Genomic DNA, 21059 nt, shown 5'->3' with positions numbered 1-21059 from the left:
GACCACAGCCTTCTGACGTCCAACACATGTCCACACATTTTTGACAGAAAACAAATTCACACACACTGACCAGGACAAAGCTTCACACACAGAAATAATATTAGTTATTTACTAGAGCGACCACTCATATTAACATTGACTGCAGTTACGCTCTTTCTTAAGATTAAGGAGGTGAGTTAAAAAGTGGTGTGCTACTCATAACGATTACATCAGTATATGAGTGAATTTGCACTATGCGTTATGTCATTTAAGTATTAACCCAATAACAAGTAATGAGCCATGTTGGTGGCAGGTAACATTGACAAGGAAAGCATGCAGGAAAAAAAACTTGGATTAAATCCACTGTTGATGTGTCGGCATTGTGTATGAGCTGCTGAGCATCACTCGTGCTTTTGCCTGCATCAGTGTTGCATGCATAAATATGCAGCCAAAGCTTTACAGAAGTGCTGACACAACATCCAGCATATTATAAATGTGTGACAACATTCATTAAAGGGACTACTGGGGGGCAGGGACAATTGTAATCAGTGTGAGGACAAACTATTTCAGAATCATTTCGATAATGAAAGAACTATGTGTAGAGCTGTGCCCTACTCTACCAGACTCAATAACGAAAGCCTTAACAGTAGCAACATTGTCAGTGAGTAAGGTGAGATGATAATCACATACTTAAGGGGCCGCTAGCAAAGTTTTACACTTAAGTACTTAACAACTTCTGTTCCTGTAAAGTGTGGGTTTTAAAAAAAAAAACTTAATTAAAATCAAAGTCCTCAGTGTCTGGTCAATAATGTGATAGAATTAGTGTTCATGTGCTCAGTAAAAGCTAAACATAGATTTGAGAGTTAACACAGCATATGTTGCAGACATGTATTCTTGAATCAATGCACTGATGCATTTAAACATTGCATTTCCATTAGTAAAGCCTTCACACTCGTGTTCAACCAGAATGCAAATCAGCTGTCTGACATCATATGACTTGAACCCCAGGAACTCATAAACAGCTGCAGGAGCAACATTTTTTAATATGCCACGCTGTTTTCTCTGGTTTGCTGTTTTGAAAGTTAGTTGACATTTGCCTGAGTGGATAACTGTCTAATTAATGCTCCCTCTGCAGCTACAAATGGCACCATTAAATGCAAGAATTAAACAGCAGGCATTATGGGGGATTTTAACAGAACACTTGGCATATTCAAAATTGACTGCAAAACATGTTGTGGGGATAGGAGACCCTCAAGCTAGTACACGCCACTCCCGGCTGGGAAACTGACACATCAGGGGCAATGTAAACCCCTCCACAAAGACAGAGGTGAACAGCAACTGTGACTTAACTGCTCCATGGTGCGGCCACACTGTGGCCGCACCATGGATTATGATTGTGGATCGCGTGTCGGAGGTCGCAATGGTGGATCCAGTTCGGTGGATTCTGTATCGTGCCAGCTGATCGTCGTTGTAATGGAGGATCCTTTGTCGCGTTGGCATCGGATGATGAGGGACCACGACCGAGGCGGCAGCTGATAATGGATTCTAACTGGCGGCGGTGGACAATGACTGTGGATTATAGTGGATCCCATCCTGATGCTGGATCGTGGTCTTGCTGCTGGCCAGAGACTGTGATTGCAGCGGGACTGCCTGACACATAGTATTGAAAAATGTTTAGCCTAATGGATGCTGCTAAAAATCCTGATGATGTTTTCTTACACCTGACATCTATTGCACTTCTGTCCGTCCTGAGAGAGGGATCCCTCACATGTGGCTCTCTCTGAGGTTTCTACATATTTTTACCTGTGAAAAGGGTTTTTAGTAGTTTTTCCTTACTCTTGTTGAGGGTTAAGGACAGAGGATGTCACACAATGTTAAAGCCCCATGAGACGAATTGTTATTTGTGAATGTGGGCTATACAAATAAAACTTGATTGATTGATTGATTGATTAAAAGAGCATCTATGAGGCAGCTGTGCAAGACAGAAGGTATATAGGGAAAGATGAGCATTGCAGGTGTTGGGTTTTCTGAGCTGATGGATGAGCTGCTTAAACCCAGTCTCCTAAATCACACTCATGTACAAGTAAATTGTTTTCCAAGTAATGTTGTGGTGGAAGCATAATCACTGTATTGGGTTCAATTATGTTTCACCTTGTTTTTTGGACTGAATAAAGCACTCCATTTATTAACAGCAGTGAAGTCAACAGGTTGAGATTGAAACAAGCTCACTAAGTGCACTCCAGAGACCAGAGACCTGGGCTCACAGCCTTTGCAGCAACAACATCCTCAAATTTCTTGTATGAAACCAGACCAGGATTTTTCACTTGTCTTAACCACAAGTTCTAAGAAAAACTCTAACATACGTAGTATTTTACGTAATATTATTATCATTATATATTTAGAATGAACATATTTGTGCCCTTCAAATTTGTAAATAATAAATACCAATAATAGGCTGTGGAAGGTGTATATAAAGTAAACGAGGCTGCTTACAATATGACATACCAAAAAATATTTCTTAGACAATTTCAGCAGGTAAAATACATGGATGGTAAGAATTATACATCAGTTCTATTAAATTTGCTGATGATATTCATGATTGAAAGAGTATGAACTGCATGTTTATCATTGTGGAGTCAGATATCAGATGTGATATTATGCATTTGGTCAGTAGGGATCGTTTGGTAATGTTGTACTGCAAATCTGATATGTGCATAATTTTCTTTTTAAAACAGACAACAAATGAATCACTAACTATGAGGTTAAAGTCAACAACATTGAAAACCTGAACAGATGTATTATTATAATGTAATGTCTTCAATTGAAGATACAGGTATGTCTTTTATAAAAATGTTTTTAATCAAAAAAACAGGTGTCGTTATTGATGTGTGTTACTCAAAAATACTATAAAATGTGCAATACATACTGCTGGTGTTATCATGCATCATATAAATAATACATTGCTGCTGTCCTGTCCTGAGAGCAGATTGAAAGAATATTGAGAGACAGAAAGTGAAAGAGAGGCCACAGCAACAATAAGTGTTGATCGCTGTTTGTGCTGCTGAGCAGCATTTGCAGAAGACTTGACAACCTATTTCATAGGAGAATGTAACACTTTGCCTTCCCTGTGCTGTACTGTGGTGCAGATAAACATGATTTCTCCCATATGTAATGTTGTTGGATTCAATAATGTGTGAGTTTGTTCCAATTAGATATTTTAGGGTCTGTATCAAAGATCGGTAGAAATTGTAGAAAGAATGCTAGATATTTGGTTATGTATAATCAAGGTCTCGTGGCAAATTATGTCAAGCTGCAATATTAAGTGTTTTACAGATTACATAAAAAATGATGATTTGCTGTATTTCAACCCTTTCCTGTAGTGGGGCTAAAATTGGGCTCAGCAAATGTCTTGGCAATGGCTCTTTCACATTATACAGGATACTGAGTGCAGGTGGAACTGGCTGTTGCTAAAACAAAGAACTTGGGAACATCAAGATCCAAATCAATCCATCTCAAGTTAACCAGTGCTCTCCTCCTTCTCATTATTTACAGTATACTTTACTCCCCCTGACATTAAATATTATCCCACCATTGTCACAGCTTACAACATTCTATTTATTTTTAACCACAATTCTGCAGAGCTCATAAAGCCTGCACAATAATCTGTATTTCATGCCACACTAGCCTCAGGGCTGGCTCTCACATTTTATATTACAGTCATGTCTCATTTCATATTTACCCCTTAGCTCTGATAAGAATGCATATTATTCCACGGTACAGATTGACAGTATACCTGGTATTGTTGCGGTGCGTTGCTGCTAAAATAAAGTCTACATGTGAAAGATAACCGACTATCCTGCATTTACTTCACAAGCAGCTTATAATAAACTTGGGGAGGCTGTGGCTAAGGGGTTAGAGCTTTCGTCCTCTAACCAAAAGGTCGGCGGATTGATCCTAGTCTTCCTCAGTCCTCATGTCGAAGTGTCCTTTGGCAATATACTGAACCCCAACCCCCCCCCATAGAGGAAGTACTGTAGAATGATGCACAGTATGAATGTTGCACAGTGTGAATGTTTAAAAAAAAGATAAGATAAAATAAAAAATACAAAAATGAATATATATATATATATATATACAGTATATATGAAAAGGATATTAGAAAACTTCCCAGTTTTTCTCTCTTTGTCACACTGTTGATTAGAAATCTACTCTAAGAATCTGAAATTTTCTTCTAATGAGCATACTCATATGGGAGCATTACGGAGCTCAATAAACATGTTCACGCTGCCATATATACTATATAGATTCCCAATCTTCCAAAGTTCAGTTTTGTCATTATGTAAACCTTAAGGTAAAGCTTGTCGTTTTCTTCCAATGCTTTTGGGAAATGGAGTCCTACTTTGTAGTCAGTACCAGAGATTAAAGGTGCTGGACAACAATTCAAAAGGAATAGCTTGTCATTTGTCTAATTTGCTTTCTTGAGGAGTAAGATTTATATCACTGGTTCCTGTACAGTTATGATGATACAGCCAGCAGCTAATAAGACTTATTGATTTAATTTCATGAAATTAAACTTATTCATTTCATGAGAACTGCACGAGAATTATCCAGTGCAATGAATTAGGGCATTTTTAGTAACCAGTAATTTCCAAAGCCTTTTTCATAGAAAGGTCTTTAATACAGAGAAAATCATTGATATTGGTTAAACCAAATGCGTTAATTTAATCAGTACAATTATTATGGTTTAAAATTGAAGGCATGTTTTGTTTTTACTGTTATTCCTTTTTCTTGGCTGGACAAAGACACTTCCTGGAGACTCATGGCCAGGAAATTGGCACACAAATATTTAGTAAAACAGTGCATTGCTGTTTTTCTTTCCTTTTTTTTAAAGGGAATAAAGGGATTAAGCAAGCAAGATTTAATATATGAATCAGCAATGATGATCAAGCTCTTACCTTCAGACATTTCTACTCCTGCTGCTGTTTCCCTATTTTCAGACCTTTTGCAAAGATAACTTTATTGATCGAGTCGTTTAACTTTTTTTTTGTCATTTTCACTTGCAGATATTCATTTCACTTCTTGCATTTCGCTTCTTATCTATTTCCAAATATGAATTGGATATATCAGATATTGGTGTTTTTGGAATGGATTAGATATTTCCATTTGAAGAGTTTATAGCATAGGCTTTATTTTATAAAAAAAAAAACTAAATCAACAGTACACCTTTAAACAAATTGGGAATGTATTCAAATGTCATCACAGATGAATCCCATATCCTTGGCTGAGCAAGTGATTGGATGTTAAACGGGACTGTGCTAAACACACAGCTGTGCGGTGCTTTGGTTAGCACTCAAGAGTGCTGTCAACAGCTATGCCAACCACCTGTGGCCTCTGCCTCTCCAAAGCCTTTCAACTCCATTTCTCCAGTGAGGGGGAGATCATCCATCTTACTGACAACCTGGAATTGTGAAAAATACCCGTGGCTTACAAGGAGGGTCCTCAAGATGCCAAGAGAGCCAAATGCAGATGGCCTGCCGCTGAATCCTACCGGCAGTGACACCTGCCATGGCACTGCTAATACGGATTGCAGCATGTCTGACTGAAAGTGGGATGTGTAATCTTCATCATCAATGACTTGCTACATATTGCACCTGTCTTGTTTCATACTCGTGTGCAGGGAAGTGATGCAACAGATGTTTGACATTCAGACACCTGCCAGTATGAGCTGGGATTATCAGAGGCGTCACACTTCAGCTTTTCATTCTCTTTGAACAGTGGTCCATCACAGACTCACTGTATGTGGTAATATGCATTCTGTTGTAAAAAATTCTATGACGAACCCTACTCCGCCATTTTGGGGTTTATGACCCAATCTTAACTTTAACAAGTCCGAGGTTTCGTTACAAGAGAAACAAAAGATATATAAGAAAACACAAGATAAAATTTACTGAATAGACTAAACATTAAAATACTTGAGGTACATTGGACCTACAAGGCGTTTTAAATGCTCAACAAATCATATCAGCACCTATTTAATTCTCAGTCTTCCCTACGTCCATATGCTTAGTTATTCCCTTTTTACATTTAGCTGACTGTATACTTCTACATCCTCAAACATTGCAGTCTGTATGAGTGGAGGAAAAAAATGCTTATCCCACATAAATCAAGAGGGTATAACCTGGAAAATCTCCATCTGCAGCTTGAGCCTGTATGGTCTTTACTGTACCTGTTTTTCCTGTGTTCTTCATTGATGTCTTATTAGAGGATTCAGACTCAAAGCCCTCCAGTGTCAGTTCCTGATACTCTGTGGATACTTTAGTAGCGTGGTCCACAATATTGATTGGCGACTGGTTTCTCTCTCTGCATTCCGGGTAGGCAGAAGCCCAGCCCTCATCTGGTCCATATAGACCTGAGGAAGACACGAGAGGAAACAGGGTCTCAGCATGAGAAAGACACAATTTAATGTGAAACAGACACAGCTTCAGAAATACATGACATTTCAGAGCCATCTAATGTCCCTCAAGAACAGCTGACACTGTGCGACGCAAAGTCATCTGGATTCCAATCAAACATTCCCACAGAATATATACCATGAGTCCCAAACATTTTCATGTGTGTAGTAAATAGAACATTTCAAAACGTAATTATCATAAGGTTATGATGTTTGGCTGCCTTGGTGCAACATCATACATGCAAAATACATTCTATGGTTGGTTTTGCACTGCTGAGCTCCCTCTCTACTTATTGTCGGACAATCCCTCTGAAATCACTGTCAATCACATTATTTGCTGTGGGAGTAAATGTCCAACCCTGGGGCCAGAGGAGCATTGGAGTCACTTCTTTGCAGAGGCTGTGAGATAAAGATAGTCTGAGGGAAGGCCAGGACTGTAATGGCACAGGGCCTTGTTTGAACACCTGAGAGTTCGATCAAAGAGTTGGGCTGAAGCCAACGCTGGAGTGGCCAATCAGATGTACCAGGGACATTCCCAGTGTGCTGCTTAGTTGTTGGGCCAGAGACCAAGTTGGAAACAAATTCATTTAATTTGACAATTGCCATGTTGGTTAACCTACTCTAAAAGTTCAAGTTTCACATCGGGCAGCTGTGACACCACAGCCTCTGGATGGCAATAGAGTGGATGAATGCTGCTACCTATGGGACTAAGTCATTTCATCATGTGAGGTAGCAATCAGTGTCATTGGAGGTGTCAAAAGGGAGATGATGGATATTAAACAAGGTGAAGAGGTGCTAGAAAGGCCAAGTTATAAAGAAGAGGGGCTGTGGAGGATGACATGGCTTAACTGACGAGCTAAACTAACAGTACACAGCAGGTGGAGAGAGATACATGTTGATGAGACTGGTAATTATAACAGGAATGTCACGTTGCCACCCTCTTAGTAACATTTTTCAAACAAAATGTAATTTGATGAAAAAAATCAACATAGAACATTTAAACCATGACCCATGCATGCAGTAAAAAAGAGCACTTCAGTAATGATCAGACCTGCTATTAACATGCAGCTCAGGTGATGAAGTGTACAGCTCTGAATTTGTAAGCTGACACCTGGCATTATAATCTGTCTCAGCATGTGTCTCCTGTGAACAGATCTCAATTCTCTGCTCATTATGCATATACACATACACCATTTATGTCCTGTGTTTTGAGTAGTATGGAAATAGGGACACATATACATCAGAGGATGGAAAACTTACAGATTTGTTACACAAGCTCAGAATAAACATTTGCACATGTGAGTAACTTCACTGATGTAGCTGACAACACCAAGGACTCTGTTTTCCTTTAAGACTCTTTCAAAGCAACAGAGATAGGACATAAGCACATACTGTATTATGTGATTGGTACTGAGAGATACAATGGGCAGTGATCTATACAGTGCACTTTCTCTCAAAAGACATATGCCAAGGTGGGACGAGGCAAGTGATGACAAATATCACAGGGGACTGTGGGGAAACCAGGTTGTGGGCTAAGGTCCAGGCAGGTCTTTGGATGTTTCAGTAATTACAGGGACACCTTTTTTGTTGGCCTGCTACAGACCTTAGCCTCAGCTGAGGGAGAGAGGAGTGTGAGGACAGCAGTGGGGAACACACTGAGAGGGATACATACAAGCTCTTCTTCAAGTTTGACACTGCCCCTGCTGTTGAAGGGTTGAGGGGACAAGGGACTTTGACTGCACTCTCAGGGAAATATCTTTGAAAAGATGTGCCACAAGCCCATAGAATATGAGATGATGCTTACTTTGAGGTCAATGTGCACAATGTCATTCTGGTCACTGACAGACAGCATACTTTGGTAGGTTTTCAACTAACATGAAACTTCCCTCCGAGTTTTCTGGTCTTGATCCTAAAAAACTTTGCTTTAATAAGAGCAAATGGACCCAGGGGCTCAGCTCTCCAAGGAATCAGCAAACGTCTGCTTATGTCTGATGACAGAGCCGCTCTTGGCACATTTCATGCTGAGCTGTCTAGTCGTCTCTGGTGGGTTATACCGTCAGCACAGGTAATGAGATACCACTAAGAGATGAGGAGGATAGCGATGTACCATCATTTTGTAAATGGAGCCAGACATAAGGCAGCTGCAGGATCTGTCCAAGCCACAAACACTATGCCATTTGTATTCATCTAAACCTCTCACAACTGACTGATGACGCCCATGTAATTGGACTGGCATATAGGTTTCTGTTGACACTTTCTATCACTCTAGCTGTCAATGAGGGACTCTTCTCAACAGTAAAGTTTGTTAAGGACAGGCTAAGAAGTTCTCTGACTCAGCAGCACTTAAAGGCCTTCATGCTAATGTGCACTGAAAAGGAAATCCTCATGGCCATAGACACAAAGACAGAAATAAATACAGTTGCACAAACCAGTGTATTGCTTAGGCAGTTGTTGATGCTGCAGGGCTCTGTCACTTACGTCTCTGTCTAAAGTGTGTAAACCAGAGCTTGTATAGAATGCTGCCACTGGCCTTTCTTTATGAAAAAGTGAAATACAATTGAATTTACAATTATTTGACTGAAGTTTTCTTAACTAAAACAGTTTGAAAGAAAAATGCCTTTTCAGTTCTTGCCCCTTGTTCACCATAAAAATGAAATGGTCTTGGGCAAGAAACTCTCCGACTGAAATGTAGCCCACCTCTGCCCAACGCTGTGGCGATGAGGCACACTGGGGACACGATGCTGCCCGAGGCATTCCAACCCCACTCCTGACATGAGTAATTAAAAACCAACAATGTTTATAATGCAACTCAGTGTATACTTGTTTATAAGTGGAGGTTGAAAGACACATCTTTTTATGGTGGCTGTAAAATATTGTGGTGAATCTTGAACTTCTGGAGAACAATGAACTACCAATCAAATTATATTACACATTTTATTCAATATTCAGCCTTGAAACATAACCCTACTCAGTGGTATGTTGTGCTGTATAATCTGTGTAATTTATCCAGATTAGGTAAAATATATTTAAGTAAATGTTTGATATTTAACGATCCTCCGATTCGAAAAAAATATAGAAATGACTAGGCCGAGATGACAACAGGTGTGGCTCTAACAGCAGTAAGACAGAGAGGACTGATCTTTGCCATATTCATACAGCAGAGAAAAAGTCTGAACAGACTGTAACACGCAGCGAACACAAAAACCTGCAGCAGCATGACATGCTATTAATTCATTTGATGGATTAAAAATCAGTCATAGTGGAGAAGAGCAACAATACAACAAACAGCCTATACGTACATATTCAGAATGAAGGTGAAGTTAATCAGTAATAATAATTAATGTATACATTTCAACAAAATTCTGAAATATAAATAACATGATATTATTCAAAGTTCAGTTTCCTCCTTAAGGACAAAAAGCAAAAAAAAAAATGTAGCCACCTGCCTAATACAAGACAATGTTCTCACCTATAAAATATTTGTGGATCAAATTTCAATCTTCTCGACTAAACTTCTCTAAATCTGAGTGAAATAGCATTTCACAGCCATTACATGGTAAATTTGATGAAGGTTTATATAACACCTGGTTATTCATGCATCTATATTTATAAAAACATATGTGTTTTGAGCTTGATCTCTGATTGGTTGGCGCCATGAATGGATTTCTGCTTGGACTGATTCTTATCTTTGAAAAACATGATCAGCCTGGCCTGCCCTCTCACAGTATCCGACAAATTCTGGTCCCCACAGTTAATTTTAATGGATGGAGAATCTAGTACTCTTGCCAATGTGATTTCTGCTAAATCATTTAGAAATGTGTACCTTTTTATAGACTATTAGTGGATTTCTGACAGTTGCATTGGATTTTTATTCCACGTATGTTTATTGAGATTGAAAAATAGATTTTATTTTCTCAATGGACCCTTTACCTGGTTAAATACAGGAGACAGAGAGATATTAAACAGCTGAAAAACTCAATCTGATCTTTCCTGAGTTAAAGTTCAAACACTAAATCACAAATGGGTGTTGATGGAAGTGTGGTTTGCTGTTCCTTATGTTCAACCATTTGATCTTAATCTGCTCTTTAGTTGTTCTTTAAAGTGAACACACTCAATACAGTTGGGATATTCTGATTTTGAAAATGAAAACATCTGAATGATTGTACCTAAAAGCCTATAATAATCTCAGTATTAAATTAAAAAGACATACTACTATTCTTAATTTTGAATCAACTGTGCTATATTTTGAGGTATTATGGTATAGGTATCACCATGTGTATTTTCTCTGTATGAAAGAGATAAGACAGACTTTGGCATGGCATTTAAAGTGACTCACCTGCCATCCTGTTGTGCTTTACAGCAAAGTGCTGTACTGTTCCTACTTTTGTCTCAGACGTGTATTCTGAGATGGAAAACCTAGATAATAGGCCACCTTATTAATTGCTCTATATTCAGAGCTTTATTCTCTTTTATGTTAGACTCAGAGCTGCTGCTGCGCTTTGGTGCCATCATGTCCTATAAAAGCAGTGTTGTGAGTCCCACAGACCTATAATTCTCCTGTCAGTGGAAACTAGTTGAACTCTAAAATGTGGAGAACGAGACATGAGCTGTTAAAAAGCAGCTTTCACAGAGACATGACTGACAATTAGGTGATGTGTACTGCTCTGACATGTAATGGAATAGGTACAGTACATAAATAGCTCAAGATGGTACATCTCTTAAAAATCACAGTCATCTTCACAGTCAAATTCTGCTGTAGTGGATTTTGAACTGTGCGAAGGCCATTGAATGGTCACAGTCAACTACCTTGTCACAGGCTTATTTCTTCTCTCTTACTCTCAACTGCAGACAAATAAAAGGTCATCTCTGTCTCAATTTAGCAGCTGGTTATGTTGTTTAGGGTTGATTTGGATGTTTTTTATCATTAAAATGTTTTACAGAGTTTAAAACCATGGTGCTATTAGCCTTTGCATCTATTGATAATGTATAAGATCTTTGTAAGTACAGACTACTTTGTAGTCTTTACTCTAGAGAAAGCAGATAAAGGCTGTGATATACATCTGTTATCAAACAGTTTAGAAGATGCAGCTGATGCTGAGCAACATTAGCATTTAACACTAGTCAGATTTCACCTCGTGAATCTATCTCTCTGTATTTGTTTTGGCAAGAGAGAGGCAGTTTTGAATAATCTGGCAGAACTTAATCTACTTCTGGACATATTACCTCACCAAGAGTCACAAATTTGCAAGTGATACAATTAATAATCTAATATTAATTAGCATAATATCTGTCTCCCCCACTCTCAACAGCTCACAGCTAACTTTGTTTGTCTACCATTTGGTCCTGGATAGACTCTGAACACAAGATTTATAGAGCTATTTCACCTTATGGTGCGTTCACACCAAACACAAAGCAAATGTTCATGTTGTGTTACTTAATACCTGTTGTGGAATCCAGCACCGTTGTGTGTGGGTTAACACAACCATCCTGAGTCGCACACAGCTCAAGGAATTTCACAGCCAACTCCAGGAGCTGCGTCTGGATGACTGTCAATTCCAGCGCTATGCTCAGGGCTGATCAGATTACTGGTTAGATGAACTGCTAGCTCGGGTTGGTGCCATGACCTGAGTATGGTGAGTTTCATCATCAATGCTGATTGGCTATTGTGACATTGCGTCACACAAATCTTTTGCTCAAGTTCTTCTTTTGTCAACACTCAATAGAAGAGAGTTGTCTATTTGTATCTTTGCTTTGACTTCGTATGTGATTGGTGTAAACACAGCATTAACTTTTCCATAGGCCTTTAACCACCACTTACTGATTTGTACGATTACACATGGAAAGTATAGAACATAGAGTAAATAAAATACACTTAAATATTCCTTACACTAACACTCAAGATATCACACGTCACCAGTCTGAACAAATGCCAGAGATAAAGATTGTTACATATAGAGGATATAATGAAATCCCAGTGATCTCTAGAAGTGGCTTCAAAACTGCATTCCAAAGCTGCCACTTGCCTCTTCTATATTGGCAGTTGAGCAGAAATGCATTTATTTGCTATTTCCACATGCCAGTTAGAAAATCAAATCTAAAAGCAACTTGAAAAGACACAGCCTCCATAACTGATTTATTTACTGATAAACATAGTGACTGCTGGAGAAAGGTCCGGCTCCTGTCTATGCCTCTGACTGTGTTTCTGTTTTTCTGGCATTTTTTAAAGGAATCCATGCATAAATACCATATCTTACTGTACATCCCACTTGCTATTTTTCTTTCACTGAAACATCACAGTTATCAGCATAATATCCACTCAGTAATTGAACATTTTCCATAACTATATATGTCTGACAACAACTGAGTGATTACATTGCAGGGGATTTTAATGACTCCATGCCCACACTTTTGCCCTTTTGGCATGCAGAGGATGATGTGATATGATGAAAGACACAGCTGCAGAAAATCACCAAGTCAAAAAACATGGAGAATATCAAGAGGCGAGCTGGACAGATATATACAGGGAGAGGGAAGGAGGGCAGATGAGGTCAATGCCATGGAAACAGCAACAGAGAAAACAGATTTATATGTACACACACATTTTCTCACACACATACACACTGCATTCTACATTATCACAGAAATTAGTTGCAAACACACGCACAGACACACACACATAAATACCTTAGGTCTATAAATTGGAGCTGTCCAAATAGTGCATATATACGTTTTTTTTATTTTTGATTAAGTATTGTAGATAATTCAAGTGTAAAACTAAGTTTAATCTCACTTTAAGCACCTTGACTACACGTGGGTGCTTCTTAAGTAGAACTGGATTGTCCTGTCAATCCATTCTGTGGAACTGTGGAGTAGACCAGGTTCATCAGGTTGGACTACAATGGTCTGAAAAGTAATTTGGACAAAGGTTTCTTACTTATTCACATTTGAGCAGCAGTTTTCCCCGATGGATTCAACCTCGCTCATTTTTTTCTAAAAAAAAGGCATTCCATTCCAGCCTTTTTTTTAGCCAGCACTCATCTACAACATCTACAGTATAATGTACTTATTCTCCATGAGACGGAAAACAACACTGAGCCTCTCATGGATGGATCATTATGTGCATTTCACAGTGAACTGGTCAGTCAAGCATTACAACAACTCCTCTGGATATACTGAATGCCTGAAGAAGACCTCAGCTGCAAATTGGCTATGTCAACAGAAACTGATCCGATCTCTGTCTGAGCCTCTCCTTCTGCTGCCCACTCACAGCAGCTCTCACTATATGCACCCCGCTTGCTCTAAACTCTGCCCTTAATTGAAAGCAATACTGGGCTCCAGGGCTCTAAAATGAATTTGTCTATGATTACTCATACCCTGGCGCGTTGCAAGCATGGGGTAATGTCTCCTTCATTGAATTAGGCGGCATCCTGTTCTCCTTCCCATCTCCGTCCTTGCCCAGGGGCAGCTATTGATTGAGGTGGTCTGGCTTTCGTATAAGGCTAGCATTACCTATGGATCCAGACAGCCGTGGCCCGCCTGGCAAGTGCAGTGGAAGGGAAAATGTGAAGCGATTAGTCACTGCCTTAATACAGCTAATTTCTGCTGAAAGCAGCAGTATGGGCGAGTGCAAAGGTAAAGGAGGAAGGGAGAGAGGGGACTAGCCTAACTGCTAAAGCTCTCACCTCAATCACACACCTGGATAATGGTGAGACGTATGCAGGCTGAATCGGTGGACCCACAAGGGTACTGAATCTACAAATCCACTCCCATCTAAGTTTCCATTTTGCTCCGGCCCTGTCTGCATGTGTCGGGATGTGTAGGTGTGAAGTACAAAACAGCTTTTAATTTATCAATTCATTCTGGTACAATTTTACAGTGCTATGGTATGATGGCTGTCTGAATTAAATCCATGACAGCCGTAAAACCTTGCAGTGTGAATTTATGTGTATGTGTGCCTGCGTGCAAGCATTATAGTCTTTCAAAATCAAATCTTCAGTCAGTCCTGCTTGGAATTTTAATTAACTTGCACATTAAACATTACTGAAGGTCAGTCTCAGTATAAAGTCTACGAGCAGGAGAAACTGCTTTATAAATGGCCAAAATACCAGTTATCAACCAGTTTTATTCAAGGTCTAGCAAGCAAGTCAACACATCAGCTGAATTGAATGGAAATTGGTCAAAGTCACGTGGGAAGACAGTACTTAACTTAACTTGTACTTATCTACATTCTACATTGTCTGGCTGCTGCTGGACAAAGATGTTGTGTGTTTTCCCTCCAGGTGAGGATTGTAAAACAGAGACGGGTTAGGGAGACTCTGGCACTGACTGCATTCAGAGATTACAACTAATGCCCCCGCTTCACTGGATTGGTTCCTCTCCTCCAAATCCAGGCATCCTCAGCATACAAGCCAACTCCTCAGTGCATTGATTTCTGCCATTTCCCCACTAATCCTGATGGAATCAGTGCTGAGAGGGAGGATCTCTTAGTGCCTGCTGAGAGGAAGCTTCCTGCCAAATGGAAAAGAGAAACATGCCACACAAAGCTTTCTGTCTCTCTCCATCTTGTTATTTCCACGCTTGAGGAGACCTTTCTGACGTGAGTGGTTAATTGCAGGAGATGGACATATGGCGAGAGTGCGTCTCAGTTTTTCCAGGACAGAATATGAATCGGCATGAAAGATTGCTCTCTGTTTTCCTCCCCCAGCCTCCCTCCTGTTCTCAGTCTCACCGGAAAACCTTGATTTTTGTTATTCTCAAGTTTGTCAGACTTCTCTTGACAGCAAATTTCTCCCCAAGGTGTTTTCTTTTTGAAAAAAAAAACACAAAAAAGCTTTTGTCTTTATAGGCTTGCAGTCCATAACTGTGGTCATTAGGAAACTTTTTTTCCATACAGTCTTGTATCTTGTTTATGCAGCAAATTGGAATCATGGCAGGTGTTTCAGTTTGAAGTGAGCGAGGTCGTCGGCACAGCATCTGCTTCGAGAACGCTCCTTAATTGACTGAAAAGCCTCAAACTGTCTCAAAGGTCAGGAGCAGCAGCCACGTGCATTTACAAAGTGAATAATTGACGTCGATGAAGAGTAGATTGTTGACAATCTGAGGTGGAAGCTGCACGAGCGCAGCAGGGATCTCAGATGCGAGAGAATGTCCTCTCCTCCCCCCCCTCTCTCTCTGTTTACCTGAGTGACAGTTAATCTTGGCTGATCTTAGCTTTCCTCACTGTGGCAACTGTTCCCTTATTGTGTGCCTCTCATTATGTTCAGCCTGACTTCCATCTCCCCCTTTGGAGTGGTCAATGGAGAGCAATCAGACCGTCTCCGCGGTGGATTCAACCTCAAAGAGTTTTTTAAAAAATAATTAGACATTAAACATTTGCTATTATTACGACTCCTGGGCCCCGTGCTATAGGTTTCTCTCCTCCCTTCTGAGCTCTATTCCAGCATATTGCAGGACCATACACATAATGGCCTACATTTTGCAGCTCCATTAAGACTTGCTGTAACCCCCCCCCTCCCTTTTTTTTTCCCCGACTCAACATATTGTTTTCACACAAACTTTGAAAAAGTGAGCAGAGCCTGAGGCATTCTGAGATCTGATCGGAGCTGTTTATTTTAATAATTTTACTTATTTAACCATTCAAATGATTGATTGTCATCTTGTCTTGTTCATTATCATATTGTGATTAAACCCACTCTTCTTTGAATCGAGCTAAAAAGAAGAGGGGGAACATAATGCCAAGGTCCTCTGTTCTGGAGTACAGATATGATGTAGAATGTCTTCTTAATTATGTGATCAGAGGAGGCTGTTCACTGTGATTAACTTAAAGGGATAGTGAAATTCACTCATTATCTTCTTACCACTCTGCCAATGGAGGGGTGGGTGAAGTGTTTGAGTCCACAAATCACTTTTGGAGTTTCAGGGGTAAACAGTGTTGCAACCAAATCCAATACAATCACATGTTTCTGTTGTTTTTATACGTTTGAAGAAGTGGTCACCATTTACCTCAATTGTATGATAAGGACTCACAGATGACTTATAATTCTGAAGTAGCTCCAGACAATCACCTTAGGCTAAGCAAATGGTCCATTCCAAACGGATAGTTTTGGAATGCGCACTGCAGCAGTTGTCATGAGGTCTGTCAATACCATCGATGTGAACCTTAGATCTGGTTAAACTGTTGTTCCTGAATTCATACCTCCGCGTTAAAATGTATTAAACAATGAGTTTGTTCTCTGTCTGGCACTAAACAGTATCACTTAAGTTATTCAGCCTGTCCATTCAAGTCATCTCTCCTGACAGTGAGTTTCTTCACAGGATGACGCGTGTTAGACATTTGTGGTTGCTGCAAGAATGAATAAAAGAAGAGATGGATGACAGATCACAGAGGACCATCACGTTTTAACTGGCAAGTGCAGTCTCCGTCAGACTCAGTTCTGATTAGCAGTACGTTTTTTGGGCTACCGTCATAATGCAGCTATGCAGTGACAGTGTGCTCGCTGGGGGGGGCAAAGCACGGGCTCTCTGACAGGTCACGACTGTAGCAGCCACATGAGGTTTTATATTTGACAACATGAAAATACTGTCTTTAAAATTCAGTGTGTTACTTTGCCCTATGGTCTGACCAGCTGCCTTGATGGCCACATTAACATCTTTGAACATTCGTACATTGCACTGACTGTTACTTTGTTTTTTTATACTGTATTATCCTGCCTATAGTGTATTCATATTTATATATATTTAAATTTTTTAGCCTGCTCATAGTGTATTCATCGTCCCTATATCCTCAATTCCTGTTAATACTGTTATATTCCATATATATTTCTACTGTACAGATCCTATTTATTACATTTTCACTTTAATATGCACAATACTCTGCATTAATATGCACAATACTCTGCAATATATGCACAATACTCTGCACTTTACTGCCTTTTTTTTGCACTTCTGGTTAGACGCTAAACTGCATTTCGTTGCATATGTACTTGTACTGTGCAATGACAATAAAGTTGAATCTAATCTAATCTAATCTTGACGTTTATGAATAAGGGCAGAGGACATATTATTGTTTCAGGAAGCAAAGCAAACATTGCAGCAGGGGGAGCAGCCTTTCATTTGAAATATAACAAAAAAACAACCAAAATGTTTAATTTCTAACTTGTGTCTTAATACAAAGGAGAGTGGCAGAAACATATTGACACTCATCTGCCATCTGTTGAACTCATCATTTAATCAATCCATTCATCAGATACGCTATTTTTCTTTTATTGTTCCTCCATTGATTGAACAACACTTGCAGCAGCTGGAATAAAGCTTGTTTATGATTATGACCTACTTGGATAAGCATGTATTGATTGGATAATAATGTGTGACACCGGTAAACCCTAACTCCTTCATGGTTGAGATAAATGACTTGAGATTTGTTCAAGGGGAGTTTACTTGTGTGGCCTTGAGTGGAGTGCAGAGTTTCTCTTCTTTTATAAAACGTATTCCTCAGTTATGCACTGAGCACTTTGCTGTCACAAGTGTTTTACCCGCCTTTATGACCAGTGACTATCGAGACAGGCTTCAGAGCCCACGACATCAAGGACAGGCAGCTCCAAGTAATGTGTGGGTATATGGTATCAATATGTAAACCAACAATGGATCAAATCAACAAGTAAAAGATTGGCTTTTAGTTATTTATATGACTGTCTTTATGCTCTTTGATTTGTTTTCTTTTGTGTTGCGTTGTTTTTGGCACACAGTGGCACACAAAGTGTCCACTGCTCAGCACAACTATTGCAGAAAAAGCCATCAAGATTTCCGTTTATTTATAATTATTATTAAAATAAAAAGAGGATTTATTAAAAATATATTTTCGAAACACAATATGTGTCAATATAATGCAAATTAGGAAAGGAGATATAAAACCGTACAGATCCAATCGATATGTTGTTACATACCTGGGCTAATTTGTATTGTTTTACCTCATTTTACCAGTGCACTGCCCTAAGTATCTTAACAAGACTAAATATAGAGGCTAAAAGGAAAAGCTAAATGACTCAGCATATCACACAGCTAATAGGAAAAGGAAAAAAGCAGCAAGGAAATGGAAATGCAAATAAGAAAGGAAATCGCTTTTCAAAAGTCATCTGAATTCAATAGATGAAGGAAGTTGTTTATTTTCCTTTTCTATTTAAACTTAATTTTTACTTCCGTTATTTATGTATTCAATTTTAAATGATGTACTCATTGACTGATGTCATGTTATTTCTGTAAACCCTCTCTGGTAACTATGTTGCAGAGTGATACACACACACACACACACACACACACACACACACACACACACACACACACACACACACACACACACACACACACACACACATATACAGTTGAGCACTGTTTGTATGTAAAGGTTCATTAACAAGGTTACGCAGAGTCCAACCATTAATACAGGACATATGTTTCTGATAACATCTGACCAAATAAAGAAAATGTGTTTTCCTTAGGGTCTATATCTTTCTGATGCCTCAATGCTCAGCCCAACACCAATCCAATCCAATGCATAAAAGCTGCAGCGATAAACGGACCCAAAATTTTGCAAACTTTTTACCATGTTCTTAATGTTTTAGTAGTAATCAGTTGGTGATTAATATCCATGAATGTGTAATCTGGAATCAGGCTTCAAATTAATTTACCTAGTGATCTGCCCGATGCAGCAGTTAATTGCGTTAACAGCTCAAAGTGTCTGTCAGCATTACGTAAAATGGCTGCCTCATTATCTGCTCCCAGACATGCTAGGATGTCACTCAGCGTGGCCAATTACTGTGCTCTGTCATCAACACATGAGAGAGGAGCTGAGGAAATGTGCCCACCAGCCATAATAAGGCATGATCAGTGCTGCAGTAATGTCAGGAAAATAATAACACACCCCCTGCGAGGCTCAAAACAACATAAATCACAAGGCTTTGGGGATCAATCCCCAGTCACATTTGACACATGATCAGAAAGAGCAGCCAGTGGCTTGAGAATCCTAATTGCTTAAACAAATTTTTAAAAAACTTTCAAATGAAGGAAATGACACAGGTAGGAACATTATGAAATATGGCTCAGTAGTTAAGAGAAATATAGAAAATGAGTAGAATGTATGAATATGAAAAAATAAGAAGGGACAGAAGATGAATGATTTATTGACTTCAGGGAGCAAACATAGCTGTCTGTGGGTGTGGGTGCAGCTAGTATCCCATGGGTGCTGCCTCCTGTCACCTTGAACACAGGAGCCATCCATTTCACTTAGTGACCAATAGGAAGAAGTGAGCCAGAGTGAGTGCACACATGGGTGGAAAAGATGCATTTTGTCAAAGCCGAAACGGCACTCAGCCTTAATTAGATATAATCAAAACTGTGTGTGTGTGTGTGTGTGTGTGTGTGTGTGTGCGTGTGTGTGTGTGTGTGTGGCAAGGGACATGACAGATATGAAGGAAGGGAAAGTGCGTTGACAAAAGGCCACTGGGGCTCTTGGCTTGCCATGTGTAGTCAGTTAGTCTCGTTGAAGTCATAGTCACATTCCATTTCACAGCTGTCCAATGTCACACACACACACACACACACACACACACACACACACACACACACACACACACACACACACACACACACACACACACACACACACACACACACACACACACACACACACACACACACACACACACACACACACATTGCAAGGGCACCATACACACACTTCAACATGCCCAAGCACGTGACATCCAACTTTTGATTCAGAATAGGTAATGTAGTAACCAAGTTCCAGACCACACCATCTTTGACTACCCGTAGACACAAAGACCTGGTTTACTGTGCCCACACTTTATAGGCTTGTGAGCTACTCTTGAAATGACCAGCTCAACAAGATCTACCGACCAGATAATGTCGGTATCCACTAGAACCTGACTGAACTGTGGTAAAATGCTTATTAACAAGCCACCATATAATGCTTCAATCAGCGTTATGCTATCTTGTGATAGAAAAAAGAAGTGAAGAAGTGATACAAACGTGCCTAATTGCAGCAATTCCCCCCAAAATGTATGCTTTAAAATAATGGGATAATGCTCCCAACACTTTTTTCAAAACCAGTGATTTTCTTATTAATTTACAAATATTTTAACAAATTAACAAAATATTTTACAATTAAAATCAAGCGACTCGTCTGTTCCAATCGGTTTAGATTCTAGTGGATACTAATTACTTTTGACAGTTTCACATCTGCACATAATCATATATGGACCATTTTCAATCCAGACACAGCACCGTGTTGGGGGACTGTTACTTAGACTATACGACTGTAGTCCCTTATTGTTGATACCTTAAAGATGAAATACAATACAAAGGTTGAGGTAATATATCATCAAAATATGGTGACAATAAAAATGACAAAATACTGTAAATGTCAATGTGATATTGCTAAGGATTCGATTAGTTGTTAAGAGCCTGCACAGAGTGTTTGTTGCTGCTCTGCTAGAAGTCTCCATCGTACTTCTCCTTTGACTTCTACCACTTCTCTGAATCACTGAAAGAACTGAACCATGGCCACATGTGTTGTTAATTTTCCCTCAACATTTTGAACATCCTAGACATTTTT

At 39.4% G+C, this 21059-nt stretch overlaps 1 protein-coding gene across 1 annotated transcript in view; it reads right to left on the bottom strand.

Annotated features, from left to right (window-relative positions):
• The window catches only part of ptprga (protein tyrosine phosphatase receptor type Ga), a 352902-nt gene that overhangs the window by 119979 nt on the left and 211864 nt on the right, over positions 1 to 21059 (bottom strand). The window contains exon 3 of the mRNA XM_061070454.1: positions 6206 to 6388. Within this exon, the coding sequence (XP_060926437.1) occupies positions 6206 to 6388 (183 nt within the window). The remainder of the gene's footprint in view (positions 1 to 6205; positions 6389 to 21059) is intronic.

Source organism: Limanda limanda, chromosome 4, assembly GCF_963576545.1.
Source record: "Limanda limanda chromosome 4, fLimLim1.1, whole genome shotgun sequence".
Taxonomy (NCBI): Eukaryota; Metazoa; Chordata; class Actinopteri; order Pleuronectiformes; family Pleuronectidae; genus Limanda; species Limanda limanda.
Note: the sequence above shows the minus strand (reverse complement) of the source record. Positions and strands in the feature narration are given on the sequence as shown.